The sequence below is a fragment of the Schistocerca gregaria genome, chromosome 2 (genome assembly GCF_023897955.1).
Source record: "Schistocerca gregaria isolate iqSchGreg1 chromosome 2, iqSchGreg1.2, whole genome shotgun sequence".
Classification (NCBI taxonomy): domain Eukaryota; kingdom Metazoa; phylum Arthropoda; class Insecta; order Orthoptera; family Acrididae; genus Schistocerca; species Schistocerca gregaria.
The window spans coordinates 212,351,270-212,374,440 of NC_064921.1; the positions used below are offsets into that span (position 1 = coordinate 212,351,270).

Genomic DNA, 23,171 nt, shown 5'->3' on the forward strand with positions numbered 1-23,171 from the left:
ATTATCAGACTACAAAGGCGGAGACGTAATAGGTTCAAAAATTTTAAATAGCTCACTTACCAAAACTTAGAACTTGTAAAACAAAGTTCAGTGTCAGTTAAAAAAAGTTATGCTTAGGTGTGGCGTCATATCTCAACTTGGGCCAATCATTTATATTTTATTAATTTTTCTTAAGAAATGCTAGTGACGTCCGAGAGGTGGCGACATAGTGGGGGCAGTGCCTTAATTTCTTTTTATTAGTTCATAGTTATAAATTGACAGGCGTTGTTTAGAACTACAAAAATTCGAAGTTCAGCTATAAAACTCGATTTAAATTAATACAGTGGCACATTCAGAAAATAAGGTTTATTCAGGTGGCAGCAATAAGTTGTAGTGTTTACTTAAGTATGACAATCGGATTTCATTAAATCTTTACAATCACATGTATACAACTTCTGCATACAAACATTACTTTTGAATATATTTTCTTTCAACGCGCTTTCGTCACATATTGGCTCATGACCGATGCATAAAATCTTTGTTCCATAAGCTGAAATTTACCTGAACACTGTTCTAAAATGTGTAGATCGCTGAAACAGGCTGAAAAGTAGAAAAATATAATTACTAAATTGACATAGTTTGGAAGATAGCTGCATCTTGCGGTACAACCAGTCAAGACGTCATACATCCAGCGGAAACTCCTAATAACATGACCTTGGTTCGCTTCCAGGCCACTTGTGTTAGTTAACGCCTGAGTCCACGTTCAGAAAGTTATACTTTTTTCTATAACCGGGTTGCTGGGATAAGCCAATGATTTCTTTCTCTGGGTATATACAGCATCGCTGCAACTAGGCATTTTAATTCTAGTTGGCTACTATTGCTACCGTTGCACATCATTATGAAATGTTCATTGTTGGGTATTCTTTGCACCTGTGAACCTCAACTGTGCATTTACATGGATGATAAACCAGCACTCTCTAAATCAGAGTACGGCAGATTAAGCTATGAAGCGAAAGAGGAATACATTATAAAGTTATTGTCTACTGATGATACAGAAGAGGATGGTGCAGTATATATTTTTGTGCGAAGATTCTATAGACGAGTGGATTCCGGGTGAGGAACATGCTGCAGCTACGGATATTGAAGATGCTACTGTAGTCCAGTCAAATAGCGCTTCAAAAAATACCAATTTTTCAAATTTTGAGCATAGTGGCAACATACCTTATTTTTGAACATTATTTTTTCCGTTTCTGTTTGTGTAGTATAAATTCATTATACATCATGTTATAAGTTGGAATTTACCACCTCACTTTCAGGTATTCAATTTCTCTGTATGTAACATGAGGTTTGCTGGGCACCCAACTATTCTTATCTTACATCACCACCTGAAGTTCACTATGGGCCACCTCAACCTTGGTATTTGTGAAACTATAAATATAAAAACACATCATTAAGAGACATAAACACACACACACACACACACACACACACACACACACACACACAAGCACGCGCGCGCGCACGCACACGCACACAAAATAAATTGTCTCAGGAAACTGAACTATTATTAGGTGCAATAGGCGACCTAATTAGTTATGTAATTATTCTTGTGCATAAAAGCCACACAGTTGACATAAAAAATAAGTAGCTTTATTACAATTAAGATGCATTGTCAGTTACTAAAAAATGTTGAAAGTTCTGGGTGTGTAATACTTGTAATATTGCACTTAAGCGCACTTGAGACAGATATGAACATCACTTCCAACGTTTTGGGGCCAGGTTCCTCAGCGTCACCCGAAAGACCTTGAGTTACGGATTCAGGGTCTGTACATTGAGTTGATCCCAAATTGACCTCTTCTTTAAACAGCGAGTCAGCCGCGACAAGTTCGTTGGTTTCCTCAGCGGTTTCCTCAACATCCTCCATAACATCTTATTCACTGTCTTCATATAAAAATTTTGGCACGTTTTCACAGTTGACCCCAATACATTTCTTGCAAATTGAGGAAAATTTCAAACCCACTTTTCTGCACGAGCACGCTCCGCCACAGTTCAGCTTGCATGAGCATGAAACAATGTGAAGTGCTTCAGGTGCTGGATCTTGGCTCATTATAACGAGTATTTGACTGTGGTCACTGTGATTCCAGACCCCATTTCTCAGGAGGTTCCCAGTTTCCCATCCAAATTTTGACTTGTTGGTAAGTGAGCAACGAATGACGTTGTGCAGCATCTTGTGTAGCTGGCAACCGTGCAAGATTCAGTTTGCTTTTTGTGGCAGACTGGCCGTGTAGCTGGTACCGCAAATGGTCTAGTGTGTGGGAACTGCTGACACCTCTACGATAGAATGCGATAGTAACCTGTTCTCCTGCAGTTATTATTTATTCAGTGGTAGCATGTGGTTTATTGAACGTGCAAAGCGCTGAGGTTAGGTGTTTATTTTTCGCAACAATATTGCAGCACTCAATTTTTCCTTGACAATAAAAAGCAGATGTTGTAACAGATCCGCTAAAGGCGTGAGTGAACAGAACATATTCACTGTTAAACTTGTAAGATGCAGTGGAAAACCACTTGTCTTCTGCATTTCCTCTTCCTGGCTTTAAGAAAAATCAGTTTTCAACGCCTTGCCCCAAACCGGTCATGATCACAAGCAGGTCATCATCTTCTCCTACAATGACAACACTTCCAAAATCTTTGGTTCTTGAAATGGAAGATGTTACAATTACAACGTCAGCATCTTCTTGTGCCTGGTGCACTTCAATGCTACACTCCAGAAATTCCATTTTAAGAAGTGCGATCAAACGCATCTTGTTTCGTTCGTTGTACAAGAACTTGTACTGAGGGACTTGGTTCACCATCTCTGATTCAACCACAACGTCATCCAAAGAATGTTGTTTGGAACTATGAATCCTCTCAACACTCTTTGCGCTACATTTGTCTCCCTCACATGGATACCCATCAAATCCAATAGGAAATTGAGGTCCAAAATGACGTTGCAGGTAAGAAACATAACTTTGGGCTATTGACTTGAAGCAAACATTTCGAGTCCAAGTCACTTTGTAGGTAAGGTACCCTCCATCAATGACAAAATATTCTCGGTCCACCTGACTTCACATCTTCCACTGGAACGCATTGTAGAATGAAGATTTTGTTCCTTTTCGCATGCCTTTTTCTGAGAATAGGGACATTGGGTAAGGAGCAAGTTCATATTACAGGAAGGCTTTTAAATCTTCTTCACTTTGTTTCACTAAACAAATCCTTTGTAAAGAGTTAAAGAATCAACAGGAGTAATTTAAGTGCTCTCAGCTTTTACAGAATTGAACGCAGAAAGGTGAGTTACAACTTTATCTTTTCCACAAAACTTTTGTGGAAATTGTCACCAACTATTCGTTGCTCGTAATTTGAAAAATTGGTATTTTTTGAAGCACTGTAGCGCCTTAGATACTGGGAATAGAAAAAATATTAAGAATCAAATTTGTAGAGAATGTTGTGCTCTTTAAAAAAGAAAATAGACGTCAAAGCGATAGGAGCAAATGAAACTGAGATATTTTGAAAAATCGGAAACAAGTCCGACATTTTCAATGTTTTTTGACTGCAGAAAGTTTTCCCAAGAGAAATTTTGTTGTCAAAACTTGGTTTTCTAACATTTCCAACAACATTAAAAAGTTAAAAAAATAAAGTCTGCTACCGCACGTTTTGTAAGGTACAGGCTTTTTTCTGTCAGTTTCACTGAACTATTGGTGCTTGTAGTGATATTGAAGTTGAAATAGAGAAAATGATAATAGTAGCGTCGAAAATGACGGAGCTGACGAAAACGGTGATGCATTTGTGTCTTCGGCAGGCATTAAAGATGCTAAGGGTGGAACTAAATGGCATAAGGAACCTTTTGGGACAAGAAAGTTGCTGAAGTATAATATTTTGCGTGAAATGGCTGTTCCAGCAAGTACAAAAAAACTTTTTTACATGAAAGAAATCTTCAAGAGCATGTTTACAGAAGAAATGTGTGATGTAATATAGTACGTGATACCCGCGGGAAGGAAATTCAGCTATTCACGAATTATAACATCGATTCAGAAGGAGCAAAGAAAGTGTTGAAGCCATTAACAAATGAAAAATTTGATGCGTATCCTGGTATGCTGGTTACAGCTGAAGTACGATTCTCTAACACTGAACGTACAAAGGTAATGTTGAGAACAAATGCATTCCCACTGTATCGTTCAAGCTTATTCCTCAACAGATTTTGGCAGATAAGCAGATTTATAAGATATGACAATGTGAACTCTATGGGTAAACGTTTGAAAAGCTATCAAGCTGCTGCAATGTTTGATATATTTGAAATGCTAAGTTCAGATATTCGTAAAAACTGTGTGCTTTGTAGTTGCCTTACTGTTGATGAGTAACTTTTTCCCTATAAAGGAGAGACTAGATCTGCTCAATACGAGACTTCAAAGCCAGCCAAATATGGTTTGCAGTTTTGGTGGGTTTGTAACTCTCGAAATTCTTATCTAATAACTGGAAAAATTTATACATATAAATCTGCTTCCGAAAGAGAAACTAATCAAGCGGAGAGGGTAGTAAAAGATACCATTAGCCAAGGCTGTTGATGACTTGGGTTTTTCCACAGTTCGTACTGTGAAAAGAAACATGCCCAGTATACCGTGAGAAACGCAGCCTACCTCTTTACCCATTAACTGTCATCTATATTTGCATTCAGTGAAGATAAGATTCCTCTGTGTTCATATGTCCCACAGAAGAAGAAAGAAGTTCTACTGTTACCCAAAATGCATTATGATACATCAACCTCTGAGAATCTTTCAAAGCCACTTATTATACATTATTAAAATAGCACAAAACGGGGCATTGATAATGTAGGCAAGCCGTGTTTTTATTACAGTGTAAAAAGGAGGACACAAAGATGGCCGCAAGCGTTTTTTGCAACATTCTGGATATTGCTTGCTTAGCGGCATACTTTATCTACTCAGAAAACAGTCCTGAAGCAAAAAAATGTGACTCATAGATGCACAATGCGTCTACTGAATCTGGGAAAATACTTCGCAATGCCTTTCATTATCTGTAGATCATCAAATCCTAACTGTTTGAGAAAATTTTCCGTGAAATCAGGTACTGAGTACACGATAGGACGATCTATAATTCTGGCTTCTGAAGAACTATAGGCTGAGCCGAAATGAGATACTTCCGGACGGCTGAAAGTCGTTGGTGACTTGTTTGTATGCAAATCTGAATCCAAACAAGGAAGAGGAAAACAAGATAACGTTGCAAGAAATGTAAGAAGTCAGTAAGTGATGAGCATATCATTTGTGAATAAATAAAATTTCAGTTTTATTTTTCCATTGTAACGAGCAGAAACATTTTGTAGCTATATATTATAAAGTAATTATGTGTGTCACCTATAGCAAAAAATCTGATATATTTTGCACATATTATGACTACCTCTGCTGTATTGTTACTCGGTTGTCTAACTAGCACTAATAAATAAAATAACGAAGATACATGGTTACCTGGGTAATCCGAATGCAGATTATAGAGTGCATAATGTTAGTTCCGATTTAAATGCTCTTCTAGGAGGTATTTAACTTCGCTTTTATTAGGACACTTATAAAGATGCAAATGAGGAATAGTGAGGGTTGTGAACATAGTTTCAATACACCTGAAAAATTGGTTTTTATACTTGTAAAGGTCAGCCAATGTGGACACAACCGTTAAACAAAACTTTCTCCCATCGTAGTCTTGCTGGATGCTTAAACGCCTTTCATATTTCTTTTCATATTTTAGTACATAGAAGCTAGTTTCATCGCGTTAAGCATCTGTACTGCATTTTTGAATCACACCGCAAATATGTTGGTTCTAGCCTGACTCATTTTTTCTTACATTTGCAATATCCGTGGGGTAAATGATTCCATTTTTGTTCTTGTTTCTTGTGAAACAGAAGCTGGTTTCCTCCCATGATGTTCCATGAATTCCTGTGTATTTGTTGCTGCTAAAGAATTCGTGTCTTTTATCTGGTCGATTTTAATACGTTTCTGAGTATATTATGAGCATTCTACTTCATTCTGTTTGCATCTGTTTTCCGTACTTTGTCGAATTTCAGAACACCATATTTAGCAGCTATTGAAAGAAATGGTACTCAACTTTTTTTATATGCTGTTACGGAATGAGTATATTATTCTGCTTTGAATGCTCTTAGTTCATGCCACGTAGTATGCTTTTTCATAGAGACTAGAGCATTCATCTCAGCGATTGCTAAAAATGCAGCAGTAGTGATGTGAAGGTGTTAACGAGTTGTTGACAGATACTACAAAATAGACAATGTAAGAAAAGTCAATGAAGTAGAATAATCCTGCCATTCCAGTGAAAATTCCAGAGTTTCCATTGAATGTAAAAAATTATGAAAACCTAATGCGAACAAAAATAAAATATAATACGAGCAATATACTTACATTGGATTTAAATAGACAGACTAGTAAGTAGTAACAAATGCACGTGAGTCTACAAAACAACATGAAACTAAACCACTTTTTATTTTATACGTTATAAAAACGATTGTGGAATCAATCACCCAATATTACCAGCGTGATAAAAATCAAACACAAAACAAGTAACATACGTACAATGTAATTCAAAGAGTGAAAAACACACAAAAATTCGTAATTGTTGGCAATGAAGCCAGCCTCTATGTCATGCTATGTGAGATGATACTTAGATTTTGACGTGAGCTGAAGCACTATTTTTGCCACTTCGTAATACCAATAGAATCGAAATTCCAATACTGGATTTTACAAATAAATAATAATAAAGATGAAATACAACAGCGATTTCATTTAAAAAGTTTTACGTTACTCTGAAACTCCGCTAAGGGAAGTTCATCTAAGTTTTTAGTTGATATTTCGTGAATATATTACTTTACAAAGTAACAAAAACTTTTCCAGACATGCACTTTACCATAGGACACTGAGTGATACCGGTAAAGCACAATTTAAAACATTTGTCGATTAATGATCGTATTTCTCAAAGCTAGAACACAGATTTTCGCGCCATAGCTTCCCGTATTCCAAGTGCACTGATAGGAGACGAGGGGCGCTACTTTCGTTCTTTGCTTCTGTATCGTAACAGGGGCATTGGGTTATTTGTATTTTAGTGGTCTATGGCTCTGCCGACCCAGCGGGCTGGTTGGGAGGTGTGGCGCAGTGAATTGCGGGAGAGGACGCCGTATTAAACACTCGGCGAAATTCTCGAAAAATTACAAAGAGCCTGTTAAGACCGAATTCAGTCTTTTCATTCAGAAACGCCTATGGATCGCTACTGTTACGCGTAAAAATTTCGATGTCGTTCAGAGTGTTTAAGGCAGGTTCTTTTTATGTCCTGTGCAACATTTTCGTGCTTCCAGTTATCTGACATATGCCTCTGAGTTTCCAAGGGTTTTCCTTTTGCGCTACTGCTTGCATCATCGGAATAATCACACAACCGTGCCTCGAACTCCCTCTCGATGTGCTATGTTAACTACTCCACAATGGTTACAGTTTGTTTTACACTCGTGAATCACTGTGTTCGTCAGTTTTTTTCCGTAGTTTTGTGGCCGAACACTGTTTCCGGAGGTACCTAGTCTTAAATGGTTTCCGTTGCTGCGCCAGCACCGGGACGAGTTCGAGGCGCCGGCGGGCCAGACGCACTACGGGCTGTCCCACCTGGCGCCGCTGCACCGCTACGAGATGAGGGTGACGGCGGCCACAACGGCAGGGGAGGGCGCCCCCAGCCGACCGGTCGTGCAGGCGCCCTCGGACCAGGTGAGCCGCGTCTCGCCCTGTCTTATGTCTTCCTGTGTTGACTGTGATGCCAAGTATCATGTCCCTGCTTTCTATTCAGCCAGTAGGGGTCTACAGTGAAATTTGCGGCTTTACTCCTAAGTAGTCGTATGCCTATTCGTCTGAAATCGTATGTCAGCGACTTTGATCCTTGTATCTCGATTACGGGCGACTAATGCTATCAACACAGGGTGGTCCATTGATCGTGACCGGGCCAAATATGCCACGAAATAAGCGTCAAATGAAAAAACTACAAAGAACGAAACTTGTCTAGCTTGAAGGGGGAAACCAGATGGCGCTATGGCTGGCCTGCTAGATGGCACTGCCATAGATCAAACGGATTTCAACAACGTTTTTTTTTTTTTTTTTTAATAGGGACCCCCAATTTGTATTACATATTCGTGTAGTACGTAAATAAATATGAATGTTTTAGTTCGACCACTTTTTCCGCTTTGTCATAGATGGCGCTGTAATAGTCAAAAACGTATAAGTAAGTGGTATCACGTAACATTCCGCCAGTGCTTGATACATTACCCGTGTTAAAATGGTCCGTTTACCAATTGCGGAAAATGTCGGTACCGTGTTGATGTATGGCTATTGTGATGAAAATGCCCAACGGGCGTGTGCTATGTATGCTGCTCGGTATCCTGGAAGACATCGTCCAAGTGCCCGGAGCGTTCGCCGGATAGTTACGTTATTTAAGAAAACAGGAAACGTCAACCACGACCTGCAACAAATGATGATGCCGAAGTAGGTGCTTTAGTTGCTGTCGCGGCTAATCCGCATATCAGTAGCAGACAAATTGCGTGAGAATCGGGAATCTCAAAACATCGGTGTTGAGAATGCTACGTCAACATCGATTGCACCCGTACCATATTTCTATGCACCAGAAATTCTATGGCGACGACTTTGAACGTCGTGCACAGTTCTGCCATTGGTCACGAGAGAAATTATGGGACGATTGCACCATTTAGATTGCCATCGATAAAATCCTTCCTCCCATAATGCTGCATGAAATTTTAACCCGCCAAGATCGCTGATGTACGACTTGTCCGTTGCCGAATAGTGCATATTATGCCGGTTTACGTTACCGCTGTTGGTGAATAACGCTTCGTCGCTAAATAGAACGCGTGCAAAAAAGACCTCAGAAGTTCAGTCTCATAGTGCTCAGAGCCATTTGAACCATTTGACGTTTGCAGCAGCATGGACTATCACCTCGGAGACCATGGCTGGGTTTACCCTTGATGCTGCATCACAGAGAGTAGCGCCTGCGATAGTGTAGGCCTACTCAACAACTAACCTGGGGCACGAATGGCAAAACGCCATTTTTTCGGATGAATCCAGGTTCTGTTTACAGCATCATGATGGTAGCATCCGTGTTTGGGGACATCGCAGTGAACGCACATCGGAAGCGTGTATTCGTCATCGCCATACTGGCGTATCAGCCGGCGTGGTGGTGTGGGGTGCAATTGATTACACGTCTCGGTCACCTTTTGCTCGCATTGACGGCACTTTGAACAGTGGATGTTACATTTCAGATGTGTTACGACCCGTGGCTCTACCCTTAATTCGATCCCTGCGAAACCCTACATTTCAGCAAGATAATGCACGACCGTATGTTGCAGGTCCTCTACGGGCCTTTCTGGATACAGAAAATGTTCGACTGCTGTCCTGGCCTACAGATTCTCCAGATCTCTCACCAATTCAAGACGTCTGGTCAATGGTGGCCGATCAACTGGCTCGTCGCAATACGCCAATCACTACGTGTTGAAGCTGCATTGGCAGCTGTACCTGTACACGCCATCCAAGCTGTGGTTGACTCAATGCCCATGCGTATCAAGGCCGTTATTACGCCCAGAAGTGGTTTTTCTGGGTACTGATTTTTCAAGATCTATGCGCCCAAATTGCGTGTAAACGTAATCACATGTAATTTCTAGTATAATATATTTGTTCAATGAAATACCCGTTTATCATCTGCATTTCTGCTTGGTGTACCTATTTTAATGGCCAGTAGTGTAGAAAGAAGGCAACGATTTCTGGTGAGACGAGTACAGCGTCTTGTCAACAGCAGCGGATAATATCACGTGAGTAGGATTCATTATGCATAGGAAAGTACGACAGAGGCTTCATTACTGACAGCTGTTCAGGGATAGGGCTGTTCTTGTCGGTATACCAAACCAACGCTGACAACAAAAGCAAAGGCATTAACAGATACATAAAGTATGTGAAGAAAACGAACGCTTAATTCATTATAAATAAGAGGTGAGACTCTAATAATCTCGGGGGACAGGAATGCGGATGCCGGGGAAGTAACTAAGAATGAGTGGTAGTAGGGCTGAGAGAGGAGAAAGACTAATAGACTTCCGCAGTAAACGTCAGCTGGTAACAGCGAATACTGTGTTCAAGAATCACAAGAAGAGGATGCATACCTGTGAGAGGCACAGAGGCATGAGAATATCCCAGCAGGATTGCTCTGTGGTTAGGTACATCTTCCAAAGTCAGATATTAGATTGTAAGGGGTGCCCAGCAGCAGATACAGACTCAGTTCACAGCTCAGTAATGATGAGGTGTAGACTGAAGACTGACAGAATCGTCTGGAAGAATCAGTGTGAAAGTGGAATACTGAAGTTCTTAGGAATAATGAGACGCTTTTGTACGAAATATGTGGATACTGCGATAAGAAATACCACAGGACGGAGTTCAGTTGAAGAAAATTGGACATCTATAAAAAGGGCAGTCACAGATATTGGACGGACAGACGTAGGTAAAGGGAGGGTAATACTTCAATACATCGAAGGAAGAAGGAAGCACGAAAATGGTCAGGAAAAGACAGGACTGCAGGAATATGAATCACTCAGGAACGGAATAAACTGGAATTTCAGGGAAGCCGAATGAAATGTCTGCTGGAAAAATGTAAAGAAACCGTCGGAAAGACTGACTGAGCATATAGAAAAGTCGAAACCACCTTCAGTGTAATTAAAAGAAAGGAACGGAAGCTCCACACCATTCCGATTACAGCAAGAGCAGATAAGCGGGAGAACTGAAACACAGTCAGTATTATAGCTCATGCATGTAAGTTGCTAACAAGTCAAGGTAAGGACAGGAAAGAGGTTTGCGCTTTGCGCTGGATAATGGTAGCAAGACGGAAGCAAAATGAAGGCATGTTCATAGGATTTATCGGTATGGAAAAAGAGTTCGACAATGTAAACAATTGCAAGATGTTCGAAATTGGGACAGAAATAGTGAGAAGCTGTACTGAAAGACGAACATAAAAGAACTGTTCAATATTGGATTTAAAAATCGGCGTGAAAGCATGTCAGTCAGTGATCAGATTTGCTGATGAGAATGCTGTCCCCAAATAAGGTGAAGAAGAATTACAAGAGCTATTGAATAGGGTGAACAGTCTAATGAGTACAGAATAAGGACTGACATTAAAAATAAGTACAACGAATGTGATAAGAAGTAGCAGGAGTGAGAAAATCGAGAAACATATCAAAACGAAGCAACGACGTAAAAATCGGACTAGCACAAACAATTAGGGCATTCCCAGCCAAAATCAGTCTACTAGTATGGAACTTAGGCAATAATGTTCTGAAGAAATTGTGAGAACATGCATCTGGAGCATACTATGGTGTAGTAGCGAATCATGGATTATCGGAAAAGCGGAACAGAAGAAATTCGAAGTTTTTTGAAATGTCGTGCTATAGAATAATATTGAAAATTAGGTGTCCTGATGAGAAGGTTCTCTAGAGAACCAGTGAAGAAATAAATGTATGACAAACACTGACAAGAAGGTGGGATAACATTATAGGGCGTGAATCAAGACGTCAGAGAAGAACTTCCTTGGTAATGAGGGAGCTTTAGAGGGTAAAAACTATACAGAAAGACAGAGATTGGAATACACCCAACAGATAATGGAGGATGTACTGTGTAAGTTCTGCTCTGACATGGAGAGATCGACACAGGAGAGTAAATTGCTGCTGGTCGCTACCAAGCGCTAGGAGGACTAACACAGGACGTAAAAGAGTGAATACTACACACGGAAATTTTCAGTTTTAAGTCAGTGGCAATTAAATCGCAAACGACTCGTTTGCAGTGATATGTTTACTGGTATTTTTTCGTATCTGTTATCGTGTACTTTCACCCTCCTAAATATTGACGGTTTGTAATACCCTGCATAGATATGTTAGAGAAAACTTTAACTTATTCTGTAATTTGCTGCAGCACTTGTTCCAGTGTTTTGGTATGGAAAGCGATGACAAACACTAATAGCAGCCTAGATATTGTACCAGTAACCCGACAACCCCAATTCTTTAAGGAATCGAACTCATACGCATAAAACAGCTTTAATGATCTGGTTATTCTACAAATGAGTTGTTGCGTCAAATATTTGACGTTAAGTATGATAGATCGTAATGGTTGAAGACGCATACCCCTGACTATGCTGGTCTCATAATTGCAGTTTATTCAGCAGTACTCCACTCAAAAAGTCAAAGCTTAGTAATAGACGTTTCCATATCTTCGTAGTTTCTTTTGTTTTTCTTTTAATTTTAGTAACAATTACAGGAAGAAAGCTTAGAGCCGAAGAAAAAGAAAGGCTCGGCCATGTAGTCTATTCCGGCCTCACCATCTGTTCGTCGACATTTCCACACTTCTTCTTCAAAACTGGTTCAAATGGCTCTGAGCACTATGGGACTTAACAACTGAGATCATCTGTCCCCTAGACTTAGAACTACTTCAACTTAACTAACGCAAGGACATCACACACATCCATGCCCGACGCAGGATTCGCACCTGCGACCGCAGCAGCAGCGTAGTTCCGGACAGAAGCGCCTAGAACCACCCGGCCACGAATGCCGACACTCCGTCTTCCTACTGGATTGTATGCCTGATGTGATATACGCAATAGGGGCTCCTTCTAAGCCTACTTTCCGTTAATGGCTGTATCCCCTCTTGTTTTCCTGTACCTCCGTTTCTTAATTTGTCTTCACTTGTACAGCTTTTAACTGATCAATATACTTAATTTATGATTTTACGAATTAACAGATATTTTGGTCTCATGTCCAACTCTCTGCTCCATACGTCACAGCCTGCATACTGGAAATGGAACATCTGTTCTGTTATTATGTTATTGATAATAATCTTGGACATTATAGGTGTTTTCCTAAGAAGGCAATTGTTTTTATTTTAGTTGTTAATAACTTTAGGTTTTAATTTAGACTCATATTTTTTAATACAGGTACCGTTATTTGTGCAATTTTCTCATATGATTGCAAGATGGAGACCGTGGCTGTTCTTTGAAGACAAATGTTGATGGTGTTGGCACAGCAACCAGCCACAAATTTACTTTCAGTGTCATTATTCAAAGGGTACCGTCACCGGTTTCGAGTCGTTGTGATTCGTCCTCAGACGGTTTAGACGCTTTCTTTATGACATGTGGTGTGTTTTTTCCAGATTAATTGTCCTAAAATGTAAGTAATACATTACTATAAACACGCCACACACAGGTAGTTGCGTTACAGATTTTCACTGCATGTGACTTACGTGAAATGTCCGTTTGGAGTGTTTGTTTTCATAACATTCGTTCAACAGATGTGCATACATTCGCTCTGCATTCTAATTGTAGTACACGCAAATTTTTCTCACTGAACACTTTTCATTTGTCACTGAGAAGATTTCTACCACACAACCACATGTTTTGATACATACAAATAGCTTCCAAACAAATGAGTATCAAAGATGATGTGATAGATCGTAACATTTGACGATGATGTCCTATGTTTGGAAGGATCATATATTCATTTACGCAACTGTAATGCCATTTATACTAGTACAGGACATTGATTTTTTTAGTTGATATTGTTACATTAACTATAAAGTTGCTTTTTATACACACACGCACACACGCACACACACACACACACACACACACACGCACACATATATATATATATATATATATATATATATATATATATATATATATATATATGGAACATTATTAAATTACATTTAGCATCATGAGAATTATAGTAACATATTGATTTGCTACTTGATCTGCAGATATGGGTACTGATATTACTTGCTTTGGAGGTTGGAAAATAATGTTTGGAAATTTTTCAGGAAAGGGGTGTTAGCTAACTCTGTTTCTTCATCAAGGATATAGTCTGGGGTGCTGTTGTTGTGTGTCTGTATTTCTATTTCTTCTAATATATTCATAGTGACTCCTTTTTCTGCTAGATGAATAATTTTTAAGTTGTCCTTAGTGTTTACCACTGAATGGTTTTCTTCAGCAAGGGGGGCTGCAAATGACGATTTATTCAAGTTACCAAGTCTTAAAGCATGAATGCGTGATTTGTATCGAATTTCCAATCTTCTACTTGTCTGTCCAATGTAGAATTTTGGGCGTGTATCGCATTTGAGTTTGTGTATTCCTGATTTATGGCAGGGACTCTTGGAGGTATTTACATAATGGATTACCTTTTGTTGTCATTTATTATTAGTAGAAAAGCTGATTGCAATATTTTTCTTTTTAAAGAAGTTGCCATTTGGTATGATAGTGGGCCTATGTATGGGAGAGTAGCATATTTAGGTTTGACTTCAGAAGCACACTGATTGGGCTTGAGGTGACTGCTGTGAAGTAGATCTGTGGTTTTTGTCTGCATTTTGTTGTGCATTTTTTCTGTTATTGTGGGTTTATATCCATTATTATGAGGAGCTGTTTTAATTATACTGACTTCATTTTGTTGGTCTGTGTCACTCATTGGTACTGTTTTTAGTTTGGTGTAGCATTGTTCTGAAACATGCCATGTTTCGGTGGCAGGGGTGGCAAGTTGAGTTGTCAATACTGACATCTGTGGTGGTAGGTTTTCTGTAAATACTAAATTGATATTTATTTTCACTATTGCAAAATTTTCAGGTCAAGTAAGTTAATGCTTTTATTACTTCCATGTTCAACTGTGAATCTAATATTTTTGTACATTTGGCTTAGATCTGCTGCTAGTGTATTTATTTCATTGCATGTACTATCAAAAAGCAAGATTGTATCATCAACATATCTTCTGTAGCAGATTATTTTGTTGGAGATGTGCTGGTTGGTTGAGAAGAATTTTTGTTCTATATGCTTAATGTAACTGTCAGTCAATATCCCAGCTAAGCTACTTCCCATGGCCAAATCATCATGTTGTTGGTATAATTTGTTCTTGAAGCAAAAGTAGTTATGCTCTAGGATAAGTGAGAGTATTTCTATGAGTTCACAGATCTCTGCAACAGTAATTGTCTTATATGTAAGCAGATTGTTTCTTATAATGTTGATAGTTTCTTTGACAGGGGAGTTCGTGTATAGGTTGACTACGTGTAATGATGCTAGTTTGGCTGTCGGTGGGGTGTGGATGTCTTTAATTAAGCTTATGAGTTCATGTGTGTTATGTATGGTGTAGTTATTTTCATATGTGTAGTATTTGGTAATGAGGTCTTTTAGTTTACAGCTTATGAAATATGTGAGGCTGTTTCTTGAATAACAATTGGGCGAATGGGACAAGTCATGAGTGACACTGTCTCGAAACATTTACACAGTTTGTAACTGTAATACTTGATCCACTGTGTTCAACTTTTAACCCAGGAGTGTACACAATGACAGATTTTTAATTTTTCTTAAATTTGGACTTGTTGCACGTAGAAGAAAGAGGCAGGCAGGCTTCATCTGCGTCAGGATGACTAACCGTTCAGTTATACGGATAATCGTTCACAAAGTGTAAACGCGATTATCCGTTCACTTAGTGCCGAGATGTGATGCTGCTCTTGGAATCAGCTTGTGGTTAACAACACTGTGACTAGCCTCTCCTCTCGATGTTCAGTGTGCTGCGTGGCTGCTGTACTGTGCAGGTGCCGGCGCGTGTCGCGTCCTTTGGCGGTGTGGTGCACGCGGCGCGCGGCTCCCGCCTCAGCCTGCCGTGCCTCACCGTGGGCAGACCTCGGCCCGCCATCGTCTGGACTCACGGGTAAGCCCGCTGACGACCTGTTGCCTAGATACTGTCACAGTGCTGGCATACCTATTTCTGTAATTGAAGGGCTCGGCAGAAGAAGGTACTAGCACTCAGTTTAGTGATGAACAGTCTGATCACGTAGTACCGTCCTGGATATCCGATCACGGTAATGGGCCGCTTCCGGGAATCGGAGAGGCGCGGCGGCCCCGGATCGAATTCAACCGGCGGATTAATAGGAGCCGGCATACCGGCCAGCCTGGCCTCAGCCTTTAGGCAGATGCCCACACTGGACTAGGTAAATACTGGGCTGGTTCCCATGTCCCGCGTAAGGTACCGGGTGATCAAAAGGTCAGTATAAATTTGAAAAATTAATAAACCACACAATAATGTACATAGAGAGATAAAAATTGACACACATGCTACAAATGACATGGGGTTTTATTAGAACCAAAAAAAACAAAGTTCAAAAAATGTCCTACAGACGCCGTTGAACAGCAAAACCTCAGTGACTGCGCATGACAATCGTGTATGAAAGGAGCTGTAATGAGATATAGAATCAGATGCGCCAGCAGTCGCAGCATGTTGACGTTACCTGAAAAGGCGCTTTTACTGAAGCTGTATTATCAGAATGGGGAATGTGCTGGTTCAGCGTTACGATCCTATCGCCATAGGAAGGGGATTCGACCGGCTAAAGGTCCGTTGACAAATGCAGCTGTGGCGAGAATGATTTCGAAGTTCGAAGCCACGGGCTGTTTAGACGATAGACACAGAAGTCGCCGACCGAGCACAAGGCGTAATGCTGCTGAGACAGTTCAGGAAGAAAAGGAGACTCTAGCGGGTTCGTCAATGCACGGGGAAGTCAGCGCTCGTGCAGTCGCACGTCGCACCGGCATTTCATACACTACTGTTTGATTGGCACTGAGGCGTACCCTCCGCTGCTACCGTACAAAATCCTTCGGAATCATGAACTGTTGCCTGGCGATTTAGTGAAGCGGAGGGCATATGTGGTGTGGGCGTTCCAAAAGATGGCGGACGACGACGATTGGTTGAGTAACGTGTTGTGGACCGACGAACCCCATTTCACGCTCCGAGGGTCTGTCAACGACCACAACTGCAGAATTTGGGCTACCGAAAATCCTACAACTGTCGTGGAAACTCCATTGCACGACGAGAAAGTCACGGAATGGGTTGGATTTACCACATCCACCGTAATCGGGCCTTTTTTCTTCGAGGAAATGCGTGATTCTGGTTTTGTAACTGCTACCGTGACGGATGAGAGGTGCGCCGGTATGTTGCAGAATCACAACATCCCCACCCTGGCTGACAAACACCTGCTGGAAGGTACGATGTTTATGCAGGATGGCCCTCCACCCCATATTGATAGACTTTTGAATGATCTCTAGCGCGTGTCGTTTGGTAATGATCGAGTGCTCAGCCGCCACTTCTGTCATGCTTGGCCTTGCAGGTCCCCAGACCTCAGTCCGTGCGACTATTGGCTTTCGGGTTACCTGAAGTCGCAAGTGTTTCGTGATCGACCGACATCTATAGGGATGCTGAAAGACAACATCCGACGCCAGTGCCTCACCATAACTCCGGCCATGCTTTACAGTGCTGTTCACAACATTATTCCTCGACTACTGCTATTGTTGAGGAATGGTGGTGGACATATTGGCCATTTCCTGTAAAGAACATCATCTTTGCTTTGTCTTACTTTGTTATGCTAATTATTGGTATTCTGATCAGATGAACCACCAACTGTCGGACGTTTTTCGAACTTTTGTATTTTTTTTTTTGGTGGGGGGGGGGGGGGGGGGGTTCTAATAAAACCCCATGTCATTCCAAGCATGTGTGTCAATTTGTACCTCTATATCTACATTATTCTGTGATTTATTCAATTTTTCAAATTTATATTGGCTTTCTGATCACCCGTAAAATTTACTAACACCTGTTCGTGATGTATGTTAGTGGAAAGAAACAATCAATGGCCTCTCTGCGCGATAACAATGGAGATACTACCGAAGACAGTGCTGCGAAGAAGAATTACTAAACACAGACTTCCGAAATGCCTTCAGAAAGGAAGACGAAGTAAAATTGCAGAATTCGAATCGAGAACAGCTGCCAACATGAGTAACGTAGAAGTAAATATCCTCGGGGTAGTGAAGCAACTTAAATCACTTAATAAAAGCAAGTCTTCTGGTCCAGACTATCTACCAATTAGGTTCCTTTCGTAGTCTGCTGATGCATTAGTACCATACTGAACAATCATATACAGCCGTTCGTTCGACCAAAGATCCGTACCTAAAGACTGGAAAGTTGCACAGGTCACACCAATATTCAAGAAACATGATAGGAGTAATCCACTAAATTACAGGCCCATATCGTTAACGTCGATATACATCAGGATTCTGGAACATATATTGTGTTCTAACATTGTAAATTATCTCGAAGGAAACGGTCTATTGACACATAGTCAACATGGGTTTAGAAAACATCGTTCCTGTGAAACACAACTATCTCTTTATTCACATGAAGTGCTGAGTGCTATTGACAAGGGATTTCAAATCGATTCCTGGATTTCCGGAAGGCTTTTGACACTGTACCACACAGGCGGCTCGTATTAAAATTGCGTGCTTATGGAATATCGTCTCAGTTATGTGACTGGATTTGCGATTTCCTGTCAGAGAGGTCACAGTTCGTAGTAAGTGACGGAAAGTCATCGAGTAAAACGCAAGTGATTTCTGGCGTTTCCAAAGGTAGTGTTCTAGGCCCTTTGCTGTTGCTTGTCTATATAAACTATTTGGGAACAATCTGAGCAGCCGCCTTCGCTTGTTTACAGATGACGCTGTCGTTTATCTACTAATAAAGTCATCAGAAGATCAAAACAAACTGAAAAACGATTTAGAAAAAATATCTGAATAGTGCGAAAAGTGGCAGTTGAGCATAAATAACGAAAAGTGTGAGGTCATCCACATGAGTGCTAAAAGGAACTCGTTAAACATCGGTTACACGATAAATCAATCTTATCTAACAGACGTAAATTCAACTAAATACCTAGGTGTTACAATTAAGAACAATTTAAATTGGAAATAACCCGTATAAAATGTTGTGGGGAACGCTAACCAAAGGCTGCGTTTCATTGACAGGTCACTTAGAAAATGTTACAGACCTACTAAGGAGATTGCCTACACTACGCTTGTCCGTCCTCTTTTAGAATACTGCTGCGCGATGTGGGATCCTTACCAGGTTGGACTGAAAGAGTGCATCGAAAATGTTCAAAGAAAGGCAGCAGGTTCTGTACTATCGCGAAATGTGGGAGACAGTGCCACAGAAATGATACAGGATTTGGGCTAGAAATCATTAAAAGGAACGATCTCCACGATAAAATACGGGAAATCAGAGCTCGTAAGGAAAGACATACGTGTTAATTCCTTCCGCGCGCTGTACGAGATTGGAGTAATAGAGATTTGTCAAGGTGGTTCGATGAACCCTCTACCAGGCATTTAAATTTGATTTGCGGTGTATCCATGTAGATGTAGATTTAGATGTAGATGTACTGTTTTTTGGCAAAATAAACGCAACCTTGCAAAATTTCCGACTGTTGCTTTAATTTTGGACACCAGTTTATTTGCGCACGAGTTCAGCTCTTAAAAGACGAGAAGATGGGGCGGGTACGCTGCTGTGTGTTTCCCGCAGGGAGCGGCCGGTGCAGGCGTCGCAGCGTCTCCACGTGGACGACGAGTGGACGCTGCACGTAGAGGGCGCGCAGCCGGCGGACGCCGGAAACTACTCGTGCCGCGCCGAGAACCGCCTGGGCAGCGACTCGCTGCTCTACACGGTCACCGTCCACGGTACGTGGCGGGACCACGCAGCTGGCCGTGTGGCCCAAGGCGCTTGCAGCATTCAGACACTATACTTGTCACTTTCATTCTACTGTGAAGCCCGGGAGAACCACAGCGCATTACAACTTGCCGTTATCGCTACCTCTACATAAAATACACTCATGCTCACAAATTAAGGATAACTGCAGAATGTGGTGCCACAAAACGTGGCGCTACACAAAGCTGGCGCTGACAGCATAGGCACATAGGGAACACACGCATCGCAGATCTGTAAATCCACGTTATTGGTGATAAGTTGAGCAAACCGTCCCGAAACACATGTGCTAGCAAACGCCACTGTTTGCAGCGCATGTGCCCCGACATCAATATGGGAAATGATCACCATGCCCACGCACACAGGCCGCACAACGGATTGGAATACTCTGGATCAGGTGATCGAGGAGTTGCTGCGATATAGCCTCCTATTCTCGCACCAGTGTCCGTCGGAGCTCCGGAAGGGTCGTAAAGGTTTGAAAACGTGCAGCGATACGTCGACCGAGAGCATTGCAGTAGTGTTCGATGGGGTTTAATTCTGGAAAACAGGCAGGCCACTCCATCAGCCTGATATCTTCTGTTTCAAGGTACTCCTCCACGATGGTAGCTCGATGGAGCAGTGCGTTGTCATCCATCAGAAGGAAGGTGGGACCAACTGCACCCCTGAAAATGTGGAGATACTGGTGCAAAATGACCTCCCAATACACCTGACCTGTTGCAGTTCCTCTGTCGAAGACATGCATGGGTGTGCGTGCACCAATCATAATCCCACCCCACACCATCAAACCAAGACCTCCATATATGTCCCTTTCAAGGACATTAAGGGGTTGGTATGTTGTTCCTGGTTCACGCCAGGTCAAAACCCGGTGAGAATCACTGTTCAGACTATACCTGGACACTTCCGTGAACATAACCTGTGACCACTGTTCGAATGACCATGTACTGTGTTCTTGACACGGACTCTCCTGTAACCAGGGGTCAGTGGAATGCACCTTGCAGGTCTCCGGGCGAATAAACCACACCTGTTCAGTCATCTGTAGACTGTGTGTATCGAAACAACTCTTCTAGTGCGGTAAGGTCTTGAGCAAGGTTATCTGCAGTACTCCGTGGCCGTCTGCGGGCACTTATGGTGAGATATCGGTCTTCTGTGGACGTTCCGTACTGTAGCGCCTGGACACGTTTTCTGTCTGCTGAAATAGTTGCCATAAACATCAGATCACACTTTGTGGCAAACGGAGGCCCCATGCTACGACCTGCTTTGTTCGACCAGCCTCCTGTCGCCCTAGTATTCTACACTTCATAACGTCATCAATTTGTGTTCTTTGAGCCATTGTCAACACATAGTGGCCATTAGCACGTCTGGAAACGTCTGCACACTTACTCGCTGCACCGTACTCTGACATGCACCTACACACCTCTGTGTATGTGGACAGCTCCCAGCGCCACCAGGAGAGACGGCAGTTCAAATTCACCTCATGGTCATTCGCTCAGGTGATTTAAACCCACAAACCACCCACCAGAGCGTTGTTTCACCATGTATACATTGTCCTTAATTTATGACCATGAGTGTATGTAGGGTACATATAAATACAAGGATTCTTCTGCAGAAGCAGTAAAAATAGTGTGTAAAGTAGATAGCCGCACATCATGCATAAGCCTTTCAAGGACATTGGATTCCTTACACTTAAATTCTAATACATTTGCTCCATAATGGTTTCAGCTGATGATAAAAAGGCTGTTCCAGGTGATCTGTGATCCACAGAATCACAATGTAGAACTGAAAATTAATTTTCATGCTGGCTTTGCCTCCTTATCTAAGCTCAAGTGTAGAAAAATGTTCTCTTGCGCGGCTTATTCAACAACCTCCTATCTGATATCAAGCAAGAGCTAAAGAATCCCAATCACTTCGAAAGAAAATTGAAAACCAACCTCATGAGGCAATCTTTCTGCAAATAATATCTGAATATCCACAATAAAGAACTGAAACATTTTGTTACATTCCAATTGGCAGTGTTACTTGTAAATCTGTATGGCATGTAGTTATGTAGCGTAAAGAGGAATCAGTATTTAAATACTTATTTAAATACTCTGATTAGCGATATAAGCGAATAAATATTAAGTTACCGATAAGAGGCAAACACAAAGTATTGAGTATAGCTCCTGGGCTAGCACCTCTTTTCAGAGTAGTAGATTCGTTCCTGATTTACTTAATTAAATGTACCAGGTACAGGTCTCAACAGCATTAAGCATTCATAAATAATGGTCAACAAATACCACATAGTAAGGTTCTTAGACCTGGTTTTTTTTTCTTTTTTTCATTTTTTTTTTTTTTTTTCATCTTGGCTCAGATCCCTATCCTTGATGGGATCGAGGGAACACGATGAATCAATGAATTACTTGTTAGCGTTTAAGTCTTGTCCTGGCCATGATTTAGCACTATTGCCCGAAAAATACTTTAAGATTAACATCAGAGAAACTGAAACTTGCTTGCAGATTAAAACTCTATGCCGATCTGGCACGCAGTTTTAGTCTGCCAGGATGTTTCATATCAGCACAGCCCACATTGAAAAGCAAAAAATTCATTCTGTTAATAGATAAATTAGTATACACAATCCTCTTGCAGTTACTTAAGGGCAAAGTATATCCAAAATTAAGTACGTGTATTTTCACCATATTGATAGGTAGAGGTCATATCCTCGAATCAGTGTTTCTAACACATTACATTACATCAATCGTGTTTGGTTAGTATTATGGAAATGCGTTTCTGGGATATGGAAGGTATTTAAAAATGTAGTTTTTTATGAAACGATACGATTTTATTAAATTTTGTGATATTACACTATTAATACTCATTATATTGCAAACAAATACATCTATGTTAAGCAATTTTGTGATCGTACTCGTTATTGGAATAGAAGCTTAATTCAGTACCAAATTCCCCTATGCCACCCAGAAGACATTTACTTTTCTCTTACCCATTTATTACACAGCTTTGTGTACAAATCTTAAGCCCCTTTACTATTATTTCAGGTAGCTTTGTGGTTTGTGTTGTATTTCGTGAAAAGAGTTGACGACGAAGGCAAAAATAAATATATGAATTGTTACTAAGTAATTGTTAAAATTCCAAATCTGTTGTTATATGTCTCTGCATGATGTTCTAGAACTTACACCTGATGTAATTATTACGACACACTTTCCTGTTCTGAATATTATACTTGTACATGGATGTTATCGCCTCCAACTACAAAAGAAAAGGAGTCTCAGCTCTTTAATGAATGAAGAGAAGCGGAGGAAACTAATTTATTCTGCCCTTCCGTCAGGAGTTCCTCACCCCACTAATTTCGAAAAGTAACTGACTAGGCGATGTCGTGAAAGAAAGAAAAGACACCCCTAACCGCAAGTGTCAACCGGACGGCAAACCATTGAGTCCCTCTTGCCAGAAAAATTCGTCAGCGTTGCGGTGCTTACATTTCTTCAGTAAAAATAAAACTACTCGTACTTTTCCCTACAACGAATGCATG

The 23,171-nt window shown here is 40.9% G+C and overlaps 1 protein-coding gene across 1 annotated transcript in view; it reads left to right on the top strand.

The window, feature by feature from the left end:
• The window catches only part of LOC126335702 (Down syndrome cell adhesion molecule-like protein Dscam2), a 1,471,118-nt gene that overhangs the window by 1,354,338 nt on the left and 93,609 nt on the right, over nt 1-23,171 (top strand). Inside the window, exons 24-26 of the mRNA XM_049999160.1 lie at nt 7,623-7,775; nt 15,678-15,793; nt 19,472-19,626. Of these exons, the coding sequence (XP_049855117.1) occupies nt 7,623-7,775; nt 15,678-15,793; nt 19,472-19,626 (424 nt within the window). The remainder of the gene's footprint in view (nt 1-7,622; nt 7,776-15,677; nt 15,794-19,471; nt 19,627-23,171) is intronic.